Source organism: Phoca vitulina, unplaced genomic scaffold (genome assembly GCF_004348235.1).
Source record: "Phoca vitulina isolate PV1807 unplaced genomic scaffold, GSC_HSeal_1.0 scaffold8, whole genome shotgun sequence".
NCBI classification, from domain to species: Eukaryota; Metazoa; Chordata; class Mammalia; order Carnivora; family Phocidae; genus Phoca; species Phoca vitulina.
Window position 1 is genome coordinate 5,149,004 of NW_022589711.1, and position 20,612 is coordinate 5,169,615.

At 33.6% G+C, this 20,612-nt stretch overlaps 1 protein-coding gene across 1 annotated transcript in view; it reads right to left on the minus strand.

Annotated features, from left to right (window-relative positions):
- LOC116633726 overlaps positions 1-20,612 on the minus strand; it is a 408,304-nt gene that overhangs the window by 119,050 nt on the left and 268,642 nt on the right. The window contains exon 7 of the mRNA XM_032406291.1: positions 16,661-16,709. Coding sequence (XP_032262182.1) covers positions 16,663-16,709 — 47 coding nt within the window. The 3' untranslated portion in view covers positions 16,661-16,662. The remainder of the gene's footprint in view (positions 1-16,660; positions 16,710-20,612) is intronic.

A 20,612-nucleotide genomic window follows, 5' to 3' on the forward strand; every position in this document is an offset into this window, starting at 1 on the left:
TTAAAATACACCTTAAAATATAAAATTTCAAACTACACAAATAGATAATCCATTTCTAATCTTGGAAAACTAAAATCTGAGCTTGAGCTTCAGGTTCCTGAATCCAACCACCATTGGACTCTGCATACCAACTTGAGTTCATTGGACATATGTGAAGTGACCTCCAGTGATGTCTTCAGGAAATTCATGTCAATAATGAAGCATTTTTCTAAGCATTAGTTATAGAGAAATAACTGAAAAATCAGCAGACCATTTATGGAATAATAAAAATTAATAACTTCCTAAGAGAAAAGGAATCTCAGTAGCTTTCTAGCTTTCTTTTGAGCTCTAGAATTAGATGTTTCCCTCATGAAATGTAGCTTGCTTTCTTTCTATTACAGAAAATCTATACTGTTACTATTAAATTATCCTATTTGGCTTTTTGTCATTCCTTAGCTAAGGCATACAAAATAAACATTAGTGAATTTATTCCTATACTTTAGTTGAAAATACAATTAATTTAATTAAAATATTTGTTATAATTTTCTGTAACTTTTTAAAGAAAGACCAATAACAAGTAAAGTGATTTTACCATCATTATTAACTTCTAAAAGGTACAATTTAGTTCCATTTACTATAAACTGCTCCCCAAGCAGAATTTACCATGTATTTAATGTCAGTGTAAATACTAAAGGCAAACTCAATTTCCCAGCTTTTTCCACAGGAGACTGAAAGTCAAAATTTCTGGGGAAGATAAATAGCCTGGTGTCTTTGATAAACAGAAACAGGAAATAATAAGGCATTTATGGTAGACTATAATTGGAAATACTTGACTAAGAAAAGCCAAAAACCATACGATAAACACACAGAGAAGCCCTTCTCTTTTCTCTGAAATGATGCAAATTAAAAATGACGTCCACGTCTATGTAAAAATTGCCTTACTACTATGTATTTTCAGGTTCCTAAAAAATGCATGCAAAAACATTGTTTGGCCTTCATATTAAACAGAAAATATACTAGCAAAAATTATGGAGGCCATCAAGCAACTTGTCAAGGAATAATATTTTGGTACTATTTTATGTATTTGTAGAACTAAGCACCAATTATCTGCAGATGGCATGCCTTTGATGCAAGACTAACAGCAAGCATCATAGTGGTTACAGTGAGAAACCTCTCATGGTATTAATCAAAATAATTTTTAAAATGTCATTTTGACAAGCTGAATTTATTCCTCCTCAATGCACATCAATATTTATTAAATAGGAACAAAGCATATTTATCATATAGAAGTTCCAGTTAATATCTACATGAAACATTTTTCTCCCATTTTCAAATGGAGTCAAAATAGTAATTATATAATCCAAATTTGGAACTGTTTACTTAATAATTCATAAAAAATTTGTTATGTTCCTTTAATCATTTTATCGCTGAGACATTAATTAGCTTTTAAATATAATTTCTATATCATACTGATAGACTGATCAAGTTATTGATAGGTGATATTCTTGTGGCTATGAAATAAAACAGAGGGGCTTTTATCACAGTTAAAATTTTATGTATGAAATGAGTGAGATTGAGTGAGATAAAGATATTTTTTGAACATAGAGGACAAGAATCATTAGTAAAACAGCATCTGAAGAAAAAACGTGTTGTTCCTGATTATTGTTTATTATCGCTATTTATTTGGGTTGAAAAGTCTCCCAAATCTCCAGTCTTGTGACTGCCAGACTTTAAAAAAAATCATGGAAATCTTAAGACATATGGTATCTAAGGCAACACTGTCCAATAGAACTCTCTGGGATGATGGAAATATTCCATAGTGTTTAAATACCTAATCAGATAGTCAAAAGCCCCATGTGTCTTTTGAACATTTGAGATGTGGAGAATACAACTGAGAAATTGAATTTTACATTTTCTTTAATTTTAATCAATTTAAATGGGAATAGTCACATGAGCCTAGTATTGTAGAATGTGGGTTATAAAGCTCTCTGTACACGTCCCTTTGGTTCCAGCTTTCTAGTATTTCCAAGAAAGCGTGGTTAGAAAGAGAGCAAATCTGGTAGCTCTAGGACCGCACTTTTCCATCTAAAAAACCTGATGAAACTGACCCTCACGTCACAATTTCAGATGACCTGGTATAGCCCAAGATCCTCACAGAAAAATACATTACAGGCTGGGATGGACCAAAAGTAGAACCTTGGTAGGTTTGAGTTGCTCTAAAAATAGTCCTCTCCCCACCCTACTCCTATCTACTCCCCCTCACACACACACACACACAACATCCCTACAAAATCAAAAACCAAAACATTGCCAGACTCATCAAAATCTCTGAGGCTTGTACCTCAGGAACAATTTCAAGATCAACAGACCGGAACCGCCTTTCCCCTCTACCCACTTGGTTGGGAGGTTCCACTCTATGCTCACTGAAATTCTTGGACTTGCTCTTCCATGCTAACTGGCTATCACTGTCTTTAGTTGGACTCTCAACTTTACCTCTGAATCCTTTGCATAACTGCTCTTCCCCATGCTCAATAAGAGAATAACTTCTGACTCAGGCCTTCTTCTTTAAAAATTTTTTGCTTTTAAAATATTATCTGTCTGCCAATCTTATCTACTTTCATGGCCTTCATTGCTAAGTTTACATAGGTATATCTCCCTAATGTCTACTCCTACTCTTTCCTTAGTTCCAGTCCAGAATTTCTAGCTAACAGTTACATATTTCACCCTGAATGCCTTGGCACCAATTCCAATTCAAGACATTTTAAATTGAACCTTTCTTCCTTCCAAAAACAATAATAGCAACCAAAAAACAAAACGAAACAAAACAAAACACCCAAAAAACAAAAAACAAAAACCCAAAAAACAACCCTTTCACAGTCTCTACCCTATTTCGCTAATGATTCTATTATCTGTGTCAAAATCTTTGTCTTTGACTCAGTTGTTTCATGCTTAAAGTTTGAAGCATCAAAGTGGTTAAATTCAGACCTCAGATTCAGGAGAGAGCGAAGCTGGACTTGACCCCTGGTCCCACGATTCACGGCTTGCATAGCTCGGGTATATTACCCCAACTGTCTAAACCTTATTTCTTTGCCACAAACAATGAAACTAAGAATAACTGACATTTGTAGAGTGAGTTCAAAGTACTTTATGTCTATTAATCCATTTAGCCTTTACAACTAACTATGAGGTAGATCCTATCATTATTTCTTTCCTATAGATGAGAAAACTAAAACACAGAGAGTTAAATAAGTTTCCAAAAGCCACAATAGTAAGTGGCTGGGATGCAATCCCAGACATCCTGGCTCCAAGACTGTAACCACCATGCACACTGTCTTCCTGATAATAACAGCTTATCTCATAGTATTGCTGTGAGGATGAAATTCAATGACGTCTATAAACCACTTGCCAATATCAGTTGCTATTATCATCATAAATTTCTAGATCATCAAAGTCAGAAGTAACCTTTCCACTTTATGAATTCCTATAGCACTTACTCTTGGATCACATGGCTTATAGACTGCCTTGTACTACGTCACTTGACAATTATGTCTTACTACACCATATAGATTATAAACTGCTTGAAGCTAGAGATAGTGTATAAAATTATCACATGCTCAATAACTATGAAAAGAATTAATGGATGTGAGGGACTTTTAAAATTTGTTATTATGACCCATATCTATTTCACAGTCTCTTAGATCCTGGACCTTAGTTGTCCTCTAGTTTATGGATGGATGAACTGCTCACTTCTCCAGTTTGTGAGACCTTTGCCTGAGCTCATCCTCCCTCTTGAAGTACTTCCCAGTTCCTGTTCACTTGCTTCTGAAGCAGACTTGTTCCTGTATTCTACATGCTGTATGTACCTCAACTTGGTCTCAGTTCCCCAGCATGCCCAATCTCCTCTGTCTGTACTGGTTCCAGAATGTGCTCAAGGACCTCCAGCATAAACACAGATGCCATGCTCAAAGGTTACACCCACAATCACCTAGACTACAAAGAAAATGTGTGGAGTTACCAGGAAAACACTAACTTGGAATGTATTTCCTATCATCTCCAAATAGACAGTCTATGAAAATCAACAGGAAGAGGGTACATTCTTAAGTGTTAATTATGCTGCTTATTAAGACATAATACTCAAAATTCTCAAAAACTGTAGACATAAAAAGTTATCTCAGTGTAGGTTAAAAATGCTAATTACAAAAGAATGCACACAACATGGGCCAACTGATGTATGTAAACATGTATACATGCAGAGAAAAATGTATGAAAATTTGTATACCAAAATGAGCATGGTTTACAGAGATTATGAATAATTTCTCTATTTCTTATTCGGCTGCATCTTCTATTTTTTACCATCAACATTTACCATTCATACAACAAATACAGCATTTAACAATCTATCGAGCAACAACATTTTCATTAACTCTTGCTATTGTTTCCAGGGCCATAAAATTAGCAAACTATCCAGCAGTATTTTACATCAGTAATCTGAAGCAATAAATTTTGCTTATATGTTTTTTTTTTTTCTTTAGGATCTTACCTAACATCCATTTTTCAGGCAATTTTTAATTGTTTTTTTTTCTTCCTGGCATCAGCTACATGGATCACTGATGATTTATATGCTGCTTTAAATGTATTCTAACTTTCAAGGACAATTCTGCTCAATCTTTAACTATACATCTTTCTTAGGCAGCCAATTTTGCTGGTCCCTTGAGTTGTTGCCTAAAACAAGATTTGCTGTTCACATGCAGGTTTTTTATACCATCTAACCAGAAAACAGAGTACTCTAAAAACTGGGTAAGTAATCTGGGTTTTACATAGGTCCTTTTAAAGAACAAATTTGTCATTTCCTTTGGAGGAATAATAAAGTTTAAGGTGGTATGTAGCAATTAACAAATCAAATGACATGCCTTCCATATACCCATACTGAAAAAATTTCTAACCCTATAAAGACGTGTGAAAACAAAATATATAAGTTTTTATACAATAAATGTGGTCTTTAAACCATTGCTCACCAGCATATTGTATTAACACAGCAATCCAGTTATAGAATGTTCCCACCTAAAACCAAACCAGTCTGTTTTCTAAAGTGAAGTAATGCTGATGACCAGAGTTTCAGCCCAGAGCATTGACCATACATGAATAATTCTAGATGGAGCTGTGAGAGTAAAAGTCTACCTGCACCGTCATATAGCAAAAACCTCAGTGAATAGAACCAAAAAAGCAATCCAGAATAAGAAGGCAGGCAGTGAGTATACTGCACAGACATTTGTACAAGGAAAGATAAATATGCATACAAAAAAAATTTTAAATGAGATATTCAAAATTGCATAAATACTATTATGTCTCTCTGTGGTGGCATTGTAAAAGGTTTGCAATTCAACTCTTGCTATCAGCTTCAAAACTGATTCTTCCAGATTTAGGGCTAAAAATTATCCTATCTAAATATCTGCAGAAATTTCAAGTTTCTGCCCCTTAGGATTGTCAAAACTGAAGCTGCTGCAGAGAAGTATGACTTTCCATTGACTGGAGTACCTGTGTCCAAGAGGTTCTACCTAAAGAAACTTTAAGTGTAAATTAATGTATTCTTTGTTACCATTTTTTTTTTTTCCTTGAATAGACTCGTGGACTAAGAATCTGCTATCAAGAAACATAAGATTTTCAATACTTGGTCCATACTTTCTGTACAATATGCAGCAGGGAATGAGGAAGAGGTTAGACTTGGAATTAGAAGTCCTGATGTTCAGTCCTCACTGTGTGACTTATTAACCTTGTGACTTTGCCAGTCACATCTCTGCTTTATTTGGGGAATTTTTATTTTTTTTTTAAAGATTGATTTATTTGAGAGCTAGAGAGCGAGCGAGCAAGCATGGGGGGAGGGGCCAAGGGAGAGGGAGAATCTTAAGCAGGCTCCACACCCAGCATGGACCAGGACGTGGAGCTTGATCTCACGACCCTGAGATAATGACCTGAGTCAAAATCCAGAACCAGAGCCTTAACTGACTGAGCCACCCAGGTGCCGCTATTTTGGGAATTTTTAAAATAATATTTTGTCACAGGCATTTTGGAGGCATTGATGTGAAGGTACAAAATTGTGCAGTAAGCTGAACATGCCATAATGGAATATTTGGTGACATTATTATTAATTCTCTTTCTCTGATAATAGGTATGGAGTGTGAAGGGTGGGAGTGACCCTCCGGCTTTTACACTTGTGTTTAATCTCTTATAACATGTATGTATCTTGGTCCTGAAACTCATTTTTGTGACTCTATACTTCATACATTTATAGAACAGGGTTGAGTTGAACTTCTTGTTACTTATATCAAATTTATTCTCTGTATCTTGAAATTTCAAGCAGAAACAATTACAACAGCAGGAAAAAACAATAATAAACACTCATCATTCAGAACTTACTATGTGTCTGAGATGATGATGGGTGCCTTTAATTCTCCTGTAATTTCCCACAATGACCAGATTTATAAAGAGGAAACTGAGATATACTGAGGGCTAATTAATGTTGCCCAAGGGGATTCAGGTAAGTGTTTTCCTGCCTTCTTTTCTACATTCTTTGGGTGTGATCATATTCACGCTTATTCTTTATCATATCAGACTGATGTTGAACTTTATAGCTAAAGCTAACAGTACCTTCACCAAATCACTTTCTTTTTTTTCTTTATATAACTTAACATGTGGCAAACTTAAATTCAAACTCAAATTTAGAAGTGCAGGTATGAGAATAGACTATTTTTTTTTGCCAAAATAAAATTTTTTTATTATGTTATGTTAATCACCATACATTACATCATTAGTTTTTGATGTGGTGTTCCATGATTCATTGTTTGCATATAATAGACTATTTTTTTGATGAATTATATGGTTCCCAAAATACACCTTTATGTTGTATTATATCTGGGAGTTTGTTAGTCATTTTTATCATTTTTTAATGTGCTAAAATATACATGACATCATAGAATTTATCACATTAGCCATTTTAAGTGTTCAGTTTTGTGGCATTAAGCACATTTACACTGTTGTGCAACCATCACCACTATATATCTCCAGACTCTTTCATCATCCCAAACTGAAAATCTGTACCCATTAAATAATAACTCCCCATCTCCTCCCCTCCCTGGGCCCATGGTAACCACTGTTCTACTTTCCATCTTTATGCATTTGACTACTCTAGTTACCTCATAGAATTGGAATCATACAATATCTATTCTTGTATGTCTGGTTTCTTTCACTCAGCATAATGTCTTCAAGGATCATCCATGCTGTAGTATGCAGCAGAATTTCATTCCTGTCTAAGGCTGAATAATATTCTAGCACATGTATATACCACATTTTGTTTTTCCTTTCATTCATTCGTCATTGAACATCTGAGTGGCTTTCACCACAAAAATGGCTTTCACAAATAATGCTGCAATAAACTTAGGTAAATAACTATCTCTTCAAGTTCCTGTTTTCCAATTCTTATTTATGCATCCAGAATGTTAGCCTTCTTTTGATACAAAAGATCACATATATTGCATGGTTGGAGAATAGAATTCAGTAATTCCTTGATCCTTTTATATAATATCAGCTTGAATTTCATCAGCCAATAAATATGGTTTAATAACTTAACTGCATTCTGTTGCCAATGTTGAATAGATTCGATTTTTCTTGTCCCTACTCTTGCAACTTAGAACACTAATCTTTAAACCACATGGTAATAAAAATTACTTTTATTATAAAACTAGTTTATAACTCATCTTTTATATACATGAAATGGTTGGAAAAATTTCAAATTCTCAAATTTTAGAGAAAGAATTTTCAGAGAGTTAAAATATGTTATTTCTCACTTGATAGCATGTATAAATACTCATTAACCTCAATTTAAGCTAATAACATCTTACCCTGACTCTAACCCATAATTTAAAAATTTTGATTTTTGTAATTCTTTACATACTTCTCTGCAGTTCACCAACAATACTTTATAAAAGCAAGAATAAGTACACTTTAGGCAAAGCTTAAAACCTGAGGGTCAAGGGCGCCTGGGTGGCTCAGTTGGTTAAGCGACTGCCTTCGGCTCAGGTCATGATCCTGGAGTCCCTGGATCGAGTCCCACATCGGGCTCCCTGCTCGGCAGGGAGCCTGCTTCTCCCTCTGACCCTCCCCCCTCTCATGTGCTCTCTCTCTCTCTCTCATTCTCTCTGTCTCAAATAAATAAATAAAATCTTTAAAAAAAAAAAAAAAAAAAAAAAAAACCTGAGGGTCAAAATTTAAGAGATACCTATTCATATAAGGAAAGGTACTAACTTTACTTAAAAGAAAACAGAAGCGATTTCATCCAAGTGGATGAAAATTATCATCCTTTCATCCGGCTACAATGCTAAAATCTTATTTATTGAAGCAAAACTATAAAAATATGAATAATTTATCACATATTTTTATAATTCAGCATACAACTAAGGAATGTAACATAGGTTATAAAGTCATGTAAAAATATAGCATAAGAAAGACAGGACAGAAAATCAAATACAGAAAATATGGTTTGCTCTAATACCTTAGATAATAATATATATTCTTATGGCCTATTTTCCCCACAACAGGCTTGTGACAATATTAAATCTATCTAGAATCTATGACTTTTTAACAAATATACCACACTGGTGGGACTTTGAAAATGGAGGAGTCTATGCATGTGTGGGGTAGGAGGTATATGGGAAATCTCCATACCTTCCTTTGAGTTTTTCTTTGAACCTGAAACTGCACTAAAAAATAAATTCATTCTGCTTCCATTCCAGACTTGGTTCCAGGCGATATAAAAAGGCAAAAGTAAATAATCCCAATATTTCTTTATTGAGATATTATTGGTTCTTTCTATTTCCCACACCTAACTAGGTTTCTTTACAGAGTAATTCACAAATCTCTTATTCATTTTATCCTTCTATGAAACCTCAAGGTAACACCTTTCACAGATTTACATCAAGCTTTTCTTATGGAAATTTCAAAATTTGCTCTTCTTTGAATAAAACTTTCTAGGGTATGGGTATATTCATATGTCCATAAATGTACTCTGTGACACTTGGTGATACTAACAAGTATTGACCACCACGTGCTAGGTATTATGCTACATAATTTAAACATTTAGTTTTAGCTACATAAAACTGTGGATGTTTGTTTTGAATCTATAGAAAGGGAATTTCCTATGGCTCATTATGAGATGTTTTCAGCTCATTTATTCTTCATAAAAACCATGGAATGCTGATATGACTGCTATTTTATTTTACAGATTGTGAAATTGAGGCTTAGAGGGGTTAACTATGTATCTTGCTCAGGTTACATACATAGTAAGCAACAAACCTAAGAAATGAGTTTAGCAATTTGACTCTACAGCTATTGAAAGAACTCCTCTACTACATTAGAGCAAGATAATATACAGTGAAGTATACTTTGTGGAGGTTTTGCTTCATTTCTGGACTCCTTCCCTAGGATTACCTACTCAAAGGAGATCACTACTCAAAGTACGACCTAATCACAAACAGCAATGTGAACGTCACCTGAGAGCTGTTAGAAGTGCCAAATCTAGGCATCCAGATACTGAGTCTTAATCTGCATTGTAATGAGATTTCCAGGTGATTCCTAAATCCCTTGAAGTTTGAGAAGAACTGACCTAAGCTATCTTAATTTTTAAGACAATGAGCGGATGCAAAACCCTTAATCTACATTCCAATAGGTAAAAAAAAAAAAATAAGTGTACAAGTAATACCAATGTCCTGTAACCTCACTCTGTCCAGTGAGAAATAACGTTTTATATGTAATTTGGTTCTACACAAAATGAATCATACAAATGCATGCATCCCCTCCCACCCTTTTTTCTCCCCACAAATCTTTAACTTATTCAGGGACTAGATATCTATTTTATTCCCATATGCATGAGAGCGTGTCTTCGTTTGCTGTTTTACTTCCAGCAATACACACAAAAGGTGGCCTTCCCTTTACTCCTAGAATATTAGGGCTTTGCATATAATCCCTGACATGGTGACATGGAATATTTTTTCCCACTAGATGGCAGTAACAGCAATTCAATAATACATTTTATAAAGCCATTGCCAGCTTGCCACATGAACAGCAAACAATGACTCTTTGTGAGGGTTTCATGAATTGCTGGTTTTAATATAGGGAGCAAGGACTTAGTGACAAATTAGAGAACACTCTTCTCTATTGATGTCTATGTTTAAATTTCATTTTGCTTGCTTTCCAAAATTAAAAGCAGTCTTGTTTGCCTATCTCTTACCCTTAGCTATAAGAATCAGCTATTGAGAATAATTTTCACTTGTAAGAGTTTGGAAAAAACACAAGTGGTTGCTAAAATATGATACTTTGTTAACATAACTGTCAAATTATTTCATTATTCCAGTTTGTGAAGAGATTTTTCAATTTCTTCTCTATCAAAGACCACACATGTATAATTTCTAAGTGCAGAAATTTAAGATTTTCATGAGAGATCACATCTTGGATTAGTAAATTAATATTTTATTATTTTTTCCAATAAATTTTTAGAGATCACCACATATAAATATTATATATTATAGAAGTTAAGCAGTAACAGCAAGGAGAAACTGGGTTTATAGTAAACTAATATTAGGATTTTAAAAATGCAGTTCTATTGACATTCTATTTAGTTTTTAAATATGACTTCTTGCATGCAGAACATTTTCACATAAATATTTCTTAGAGAAAGGAAGAAGTTTATTAATCAAATATAAGTTCCTTTGGGGATATAATTAAGCAACTTCATTGTAATCTTCCAGGGAGTAGAAAAACAATACACTTTACTATTATTAGACTTGTCTTATAATGATCTATGTTAAAACTGCAAAAGTCTTAGCCCAGTGCTTCTCAAACTAACTACGGTGAAGAGCCAGACTATGATTTTTTTTTTCCAAATAGATGAACTGATACTTTCAAATTCACAATAACAATAAATAACTAGAAAAATTAAATTAAAAAACTAACAGCCACATTTTATTGAGTCAACAGATACAAAATAACTCTGTCAAAGTTTTATAAAATTTTTAAATGCTTACTCTTAATTTTTATACTTACGTTTTCTAATTGGTATCAGAGCATTCTCAGAGGGATCTGGCCAGCAGATCACACTTCATGTAATCCTGCTCTAGACTGCCTCCTAGCACGTGAGCTGCATCTACTGGGAGCTTAGTAAGGTTTTAAGTAACCAAATGTAGTAAAAACCAAGACTAGTTAGATTTTACCATTGAAAATCTCTAGGGAAGGGGACAACTTGAAGACCAACCTGGAGTGTCTCGTTTAGTCTAACAAAGGTAGACTGTTTTATTTTTCTTTTCAAATTTGGTTCTTTGGTTATCTGGAATCCTAGAGTTATTTTGCATTGAGGTACTAGGTAGTATGAAAAATACTTATATGTCACCACTGGATTTACACGTAGCACGAGATGGGTGCTCACAATCTGACAGCTCCTGGCACAGAGATGGATTCTTTCCTCCCAGCTGGGGTTCACTTGAGCCTTCGCCTTCCTTCTCTCTGTAGCCCCCTCCCCTCCCCCCCACTCTGTCCTTTTTTCCCTCCCAGATGAGTCCTCATGACCGTATTCTCTTCCAGGGCCAGATCTAGACATTAAACAACAGCAAGTTATACTGTTAGCAAGAAAAGCAGAACCCTTGTCTCTGCTTGCATAATGTAACAGCTTCTAGACATCAGCTGAACCATGTACACTCATTTGGTAGCAGGATGAAAGGCCAAACAGACAGCTCTCTATGGCGACATCTTTCAGGGGGCACTTTTAGTGCTAGGCTGATGGCACATAGGCCTGAACGTATGTTTTTATTTGTGAGATCTCAATTCTGTTGGGACATTGTTGTATTAACTTTCTAAAGACCAGTAATTTAATTTTAAGATCATTCCACAAAGATTTATCAAAGTATATCTATGTCAATATTGAGACATACAATTTGGAAGTGTTTGATGTATGTGAAACTAACTTTTGCGACATAGACTTTACATTTAAAATCCAAAATGAGTTCAGTGTCAACTTTTATTAATCACATATAATTTAGCTGAGACTAGATTGAATTTCAGCATTAGAAGATTTCAAATTTGGCCTTAGATATGCAAATTCATTTATCACTAAATGGGAAATGTTTACTAAAAGACAAGTAGTCATGAGGTCAGAGTATTCCAAAGTATTACTAGTACATTTTATGATTTTAAACACTTTATTCTTCTACTTTAATATACAAAATATGGGATATGTTGAAATTATCCAGTTCATTTACACGCAAGATCGGTGTAATTTCCAAGGTATATAAATTGGGTTGTCAGACCTAGATCCAAAAACTGGGATATTTTATGTATACTATTTCTTCATTCGCTTAATGGTCTACTTTTGTTTATTTTGTTACTACATTAAAGGTGTATGTTATAAATATCAATCAGTATTTGAAACTCAAGTTAAAATTAGCACTATTCATCATTCTGTCAGGCTACAAAGAAAACGATACCCAAAAAAACAAAACGAAATACACAAACACTTGCAAAATAAAAAACCCACATAAAACTGATTTGTGTACCAAATTAGCCCTTTGTTATAGAGCAGTCCTCAGGAAACTAAAGAAGCAATAAGTCGAAAAACAGCTTATAAAAGAACGATTTTCAATAATATGCTCCTCTCCATGTACCAAGCCCTGGACTTCAAAAAGAGCAGTTACTGTCATGCCTGGCTGTGTGCATATATGTACCATTCCCATCAACTGGGGCTGAGCACTGAAAAAAATTTATGCATAATAATACACAGAAAAGAGTCATATCTAAGGATTAACTAGTGCTTTAAAAAGTCAACCTAAAATGAATATATATATTTGACTCAGGTTCAGATTTTCCTAGAAATGGGGGGGGAGCTTGATTAGACCTCAATTTTAAAAATGTAAATAGAAATAGTACAAATAGGTTTATTTTAGCTGCTATTTTTCTTTAAATTAGATTATAATTATAACTTAGGCTGCAACTTTAGAATGAATAAAGCAGTGGATGTTATATGTATTTTTATTAAATGATTCTATGTGGTATAGCATATCTAAAAATCCTTTATGTTTGACTTTAGCAAGGGAAGAGGATCATATTTGTAAAAACATTTGAGGGGACCATTATTTTTCCTAAGGGCATTGTTTTTCCTTATACCTTTTGATAATGTTAATGATGATGGTGATAATGATGATGATGACAAAGAGGATGAAGATAATAGAATTTACAGGAAACTCACTATATGCCAGTATTGTTTGAAATATTCTGCACATAGTCTATTCTGTTGTGAGGATTAAATAAATTATAAATCAAACATCATGGTATTCAAATCATTCTATTTAGAAGAACCTACTAGAAGGGCACCTGGGTGGCTCAGTCTGTTAAGTGTCTGCCTTCAGCTCAGGTCATGATCCCAAGATCATGATCCCAGGGTCTGGAGATTGAGCCCCACGTCAGGCTCCCTGTACAGTGGGGAGCCTGCTTCTCCCTTTCCTCCCTGCTTATGCTCTCTCTCGCTATCTCTATCTCTCTCTCTCCTCTCTCAAATAAATAAAATCTTAAAAAAAATAAATAAAAGCACCTATTGAATACAAGTCCAGTCTTCTGAAGTACTATTGTAAGTATTTAACTGATCTTCCACTTTTCTCTCAGGCTATTCTTTACACAGCAAAGTGAACTCTTAAAAATCGAAATCAGTTTGTATCTCTGATCAATAGCCTCTGATGGATGGCTTCCCATTTGACTTAAAAAAAAAAAATCTAATATTCTGAACATGGCCAAGAAGAGCTTACATGGCCGTGCCCCACCCTATTGGCCACTTCAGTATTGCTCAAATAACACCAGGTACTCTCTCCTTGGAAACTCGACTCAGGTTCTTCTCTCTGCCGGGATGCACTTTCCTAGATCTTAGTGCATAGCAAGTCTCCTCTCAGATGCTAACTCAGAAAAGCCTTCCCCAACCTAAAATAGATGATACTCTTCCCCTAATTTCCCACTCAACTCTATTTTTCTCCACATTATTCATCACTATCAAAAACAGTATGACATTTTTTATTTGTTTGGTTGTTGGTTAATGTCTACCCTTCCTCTGCTCCTATCATTACCACAAGAATGTAGGGACCATGCATGTCAGGACTTGTGTTCACTATGTAACGCTACCACTTAGAAAATTATCTAGCACATAGCAAATGTTCCATAAATAGTGGTAGATATTGAATCATTCTTGAATGGAATCATTGAGTCATTCTTGTCAATTTTCTCTTCACACTTCAGGTGAGCTAAACTGCCTGATCTACAGTGTTAACTCCCAATGTAGGCTCATTGCTATGAATATATATGCACATACTATACCCTCACACAGAGGTTTAAAAACTTGTTAATTTGAAAATCTTTTTAAAAGCATAATCTGGCTTTGTCATACTGTTGTGTTAGGATTTACATTTTATAAAATAAAAATATTCTATGGTCAAAAGTCAGATGTACCTATCAGTCTGGAAGATATATCAGTATAAAATACAGAATATATAAATATATAATGGATATAATATCAGTATATATGAAATATATTTAATGAATATATATTACATTATAATACTTTATATAGTACATATATACAGTTTTCTGATGACCAATGCCATTGTAAACAAAATTGCTTAATGTCATTAACTAATGCTATTTACCCTAAAGTATGATTTTACTATGTTTATTTTCCTTGATTTATGTTCATTTGGAAAAGTCTATAGTTTAATTTATTTTTGCTCTCTTCACACTGCCTAATCTTAAAAAGAAGGTAGTAAAATAGCAAATCCATCCTCTAACTCATTCTTTTCTGCTGAAACACATAATTTCATAATGTGATTCTTTCTTTCATCAAATGTGGTGTCTGAAGAATGCAACAATTACATCGTAGCAAAGCGGCCTTTATTCTACTATAAGGATCAGATATTGTTGGAGACGGATAACAAAACATCACAGATAGATCAGTACAAGAACTCATGCTTACTGAATTACTATTCACTTCATAAATCTTGATATCTGTTCTAACATTGGCCTTGGAGTCATTTTCATGACTATCAGAGTTGGAGTGAAAATATCACTGGGATTTGCCATTCATGGCACTATGGGTACTTTCTAATTTATGGCTGTGATAGAAAAAGGACAGTGAACATCCAGATTTTTATTTTCTTTAATTAAAAGTTAGTGTGGTAAAGCATGGAATATTGTGCATATTAACCTGACGGGATAGCTATGAAAAACAAGCTGAAGAGTTTGTTCTCGGTCTTTTGTTTATAAAGACAAACATCAAAAGCAAAAATACCCCTTTCTGACAAAAGAGATGTAAAAATATGCATCTGTGCTTTCTGAAGTGGGAGAAACTCACATGAGTGAGGTAGAGGGGTCCAGGGCGTACTTGTACATTGCCTACCTCAGGGAGGGGGATGGAGACCAAAAGGAGGAAAAGGTTAGTAACTTTCTCTTTATAGGAGTCCGTTTTGAGTTTTACAACATATTGCTTTTATAATGACATATTTATATAATTACATATATTTAGATATTTATATATACTTATATAATTTACTCATATGTACTTACATAATTTACTTAAATATATTATATATTATCATATACTTATATGATCTATAATTACATATCTATAAAATATGTAATGATATATTACTATCTAGCCACTTAATCTCTATGTATGTGTGTATTAGTGGATTGCGCACACACATATATGTATATTTAAATTCACCAGTTGCTTTGAATTTAACATTGTTTTTCTGTGTTTTATTACTGAGGCTTTGTTCAGGGCATTTTTGTATCAGCTGTCTTTGGGTAGAAATGTTATAAACAAAAAAGTATATTTTCATGTCAGGAGAGAAAGTAAATCTGTTGCATTAAAACAATACTTTATTAAAGTGTTGGCTAATAATTTAGCCAGAACAGATATTTTAAAATTATTCTAATGAATAATGACTAACGGTAAAATATTCTTCTAGTCCGTTCTCTAGGATATATATCCATTTCAGAAGAAAACATATGGCTGATCAAAATAGCTTATTATGAATATGAAACATACTAAGATTCATGGTTTAAAAGAAAAATGGAAATATATAAATATGAAATGTAAGTGTATGACTAACAGGGATCATCTAATTCTAGTAAGGAAAGAAGGGTTCTTATCATACCTATCTCATTTGGTGAAGTAAGTAGATCTTCTGACTGACAAAACTTTAAATCCAACATAAACATTCATTATTTTCAGCACAGCAAAAGAAACAATATATTATTGTTGCTGTAAAAACACTAAGTTCATAAGCCTTTGCTCCAAAAGGAAAGATTGTTTCAGGGGAGGAAAAAAAGGATATTGAATTAGAAGGGAAATACTTTGTTGACTTTTCTCAAAAATAGCACTGTACTACAGCTTGCCAAATCCAAAAATTATTGACTAGCAGAGTTTAGTTAAAAATATTTTGGATTCATATAAAAATATACTTTGAGGTCTAGGGGTTTTTGCTCACATTCTATGTCCTGCACTAGTGTACAAAATTAGAAGGGAAAAAAATAGCCAAATATGCTGTCATATGTTTTAGTACAACGTTAAAATGATAAAGTCTTTCACATGATTAAGACTTACTGTTATTTCTGAGTCATCTCTTTACAGTGCCATTGTAATGATCGATAACCTGAAAGGAAAAGAAATGAATCAAGATGTGGTGGTCATCATTAAAAATTTCCATCAACTTTGCTAAGAGAGTAGAACTTCAATGTTCTTACAAAAAGAAAAAAATAAATAATGAGGTGATAGATGTATTCATTAACTCTGTGTGTGGGGGGGAATCCTTTCACACTGTCTATGTATGTCAAATCACCACAATGTACACTTTAAATCTCTCACAATTTCGTACATCAATTATACCTCAATAAGGCTGAAATGTAAAAAGAAATTCCTGAACCAACACACATCCAAAATGTTCATGTTACATTTATTCAAAAAGAAATCTTAAAACAAAACATCCTCATTAAAATGAGATGTCTAAAGAATTTAAATATTTCAGTATAAATTCTGTCAGCTGAGACCACTTCTTCTATAATAAAAATAGTCATTCTCTTAGAACCCCTAAAAAGTATTGCACAATAATAGGATCACTAATATCAATAAATTACTTTGCTAGGAATAATCAATCCAATTCACTGTATGTGTGCTTTCTAAGTTTGGAAATCTATGACTTCCAAAAATCAAAATTCATAGGAGTCAAAATTAATCAAAATATTAAAACAGATCCAGCCAAAATTAAGTTTACATAAATTAACTATGAAGGCAAATTCTGTTCTTGTTATTGTTTATAAAATATCATAAATTAATTTTAGAGACAAAAGGTTGTCATACGGGTAAACACACAAAATACCACCAATTAATATTTAAAATATCTGGTTTTTTTTAATAAATAATAAATAATAAATAATAAATTTTAATAAATTTTTAAAAGTTTATAAACACTACTTTTTGAATCATAGGGTTATTAGTGGAATGCTATTTTTAAAATAGGTTTATTTTAAAATGTTAATATTAAAATACCTCATAAATTACATCTAATGTCTCAAATTTTAATATTTAAGACACTACTCCAAGTTTTTAAGAAGTTAATTTATATGTAAAAGTAACTAGAAGAATTTGAAATGAGGTGAAGATTTGGGGAAACATATAATGACTGATGAGGTTTTACAAATTATATTCCAACTCTGTGAGAGAGAATCTACAAATATTAACAAAGTGATTGATGGGCTGGTCCAGTTTTTCAAACAGCAGAATATTCATGTAGGCTGTAGAAAGAATGTTTTCCTTCATTGACCTAGTTCATTCACAGTTGGCAAAATATTTGGAAACTAAACCATTAAGGAAGGCTAGTATCCTTTCCAGACCATGAAAATGCAGAAAGAGGACAGCAGAATCTAAGCTTCTAACCCAAAGTTTTAAAATTTTCATTTTAAGCCAATATAGTCTCTTTTATTTTTTGGCTTAAAAAAAAACCTACACAATATATAAACAGTTCAATAATATATTTTTTGTTTAATAAGTACAGCTAATTATTGATCTATTTAATACTGAAGTGAAGTACAGAAATATGGAGAACTTTACGAAGTCTAAAGTAAACTATTAAAAATCAAGTGCGATTACATTTGTATTTGTGAAGTAAAATAATGTATGGTCAGTTTTATGGTTTTTACACTCCTAGTAGAACATAAAGGTAAATAAACAAAGATCTATAATTAATTCTGTTAGTGTCTATAATTTAGTTTAAAATACTCCAGTAGGTACAGTATGAAGTACATTAGTATACCTTTAATTTACAAACTAGAAAAAAAATTAAGATTTGAAGAATTCTAGTCAAGGATTCACTCTCTAGGTAGGTTAGGATTTCACATTCCTAAATCAGTAATTTGAACTCCAGGGGCAACTGTGATGAATGCTTTCAATTTCCAAATATTGTTCTGTGAAATTATACACGGGATGGGGGGTTGATAATTTACAAAGGATGTGACAGTTTTTCTTTGGTAAGACAAGTGGGCTCCAAGATGTGTGATTGGCTAGAAATACTGGGCAATCATCTCCTCATTCTGGGGACAACATATACAAATCCTAGTAAAAGGCCAAGAGGCTAACATCTTTGACACCTTAGATTTGGAATTCTATTTAATTTGTCACCCACTCCTCAATTAAGATGGCACCTTCTTTGCCTGGTGCTAATAGAAGGCTCATTGCTCCTGCCACCAGAATACTGTTGTGTGTGCTCAGCAGTGTGCCTTTCTTACAAGGTGCTGGATGGCATGCTGAAAGGGACAGAGAACGGAGACTAACCCAGATTATTGGAATGGGCTATTTGGTGGATTTTACGACTGATTGTTAGTAAAAGTTAGTATGTTTGCAGAAATTGGTCTGTAACTTATTTGGGTTTTTTTGGTTTGTTTTTTGAACCAACTACTTGGTAGCAAAGTTGTAAGAGAAGAGACACATAGTGCCTACCTATCTTTTATTGTCAAGATGAAAATATTGACAGAAATCCCCTGACAACTGTTGAAAACAAAAATTATCTTTGGTCAGATCACAATATCAGTCTATGGATTAGAAGATGACTCGGGTCCAGTTTTGCTAGAGAAAATAGGTTGTGCTACGGTAATAACCAATCTCCATTCTGGTGGCTTCAAATGACAAAGGTATATTTCTCACTCATGCTAAATGTCTGTTACAGATCAGCAGAGGAGCTCCGCTAATCATAGTAACTCAGGTAAACAGAAAAATAGGGTAGTCTCCATCTCAATTATGGGGAAAGATACAGGAAAGGTGAAGGAACACTGGTGATTAAATGTTCTGGCCCCAAGTACAATACTTATGGGCCTCAACTCCTTTACTGGCCCACTTAAATCACCAGGAGACTAGGAAGTGCATTACAATTCTATCATGTGTCCAGAACAGGGGAGAATCAGAAATATTTAACAAATTTTTAAAAGTACCAGAGCAATTCAGTGTCTAAAATTGAAACTGAGTTTTTCTGTTTGAATATATCCTAAAGTTGCAGTATATCCTAAAATGGTACTTTTTGCAAAAAAAAAAAGATGATTAAATTTGACTTTGCTATTGCATTCCTGAACTAAAGACCAAAATCTTTATGACTGAAATAAATTCTGTTCTAATGTAAGTAATCTAGAACATGAGTGAACAAGTTTAACTATATACATGATATAAACAGTCATTAAAATTTTTTGCAAAGGGAGATTCTTAAAAAGGATAAAAAGACTGTACTTTATATTTACACACTATAGCAGAAGTGGCCAAATCTTTATGTGCATACTAATAACAAGGAGTATTTGTTACAATGCAGATTCTTGGACCTTGGGCTAATATTATTATTTAATAGGACTAGTATTAAGTGCAGGATTCTACATTTTAAAATACACCCATTTAATTCTGCTGCAGGCAGTGCTGAGTCCTGGAACCAGATTTTGAGAAGAGATGGTTAGAGCTAACTGGTTCCAAGAAGCAAAAAGGGTAAGCATGAAATTGAATTGGGGGAAAAGCGAGTAGGGCTTTAATCATTTCATGGCATATGAATTTATTTAGTTGCCTAAATTATATTATAAAACAATGTAACAAGAGAACATCTGACTCAGCAGTCTCAGCAAGATGAACAGCCATGCATTGACATTGCTTCTCTGATTTGCATGAAAATTTTGAATAACTGATATGTGATTAATCTCCATTTAAATTATGAAGAACAGGGGCATAACCATTCTCTTGACAGACAATTCCCAAAGTAACATCTCTAGTCCAGACTCCTCTCCTGAGTGTCAAATTCAAATATCCAACTTCCAACATGAAATCTCCATTTGGATAGACCTAAGAGACATCTCCATCTTCACATCTCCAAAACCAGATTCTTGACACTTGCCTCCCAAACTTCTCCTCCTGAAGCCATTTCCATTTCAATCAATGACAACAATTCTTTCAGCTACCCAGGTCAGAACCGGGAGGCCATCTTTGGTGCATCATTTTCTCAACTGTTTCCTCAATCAGTCAGCAAAGCCCCTCA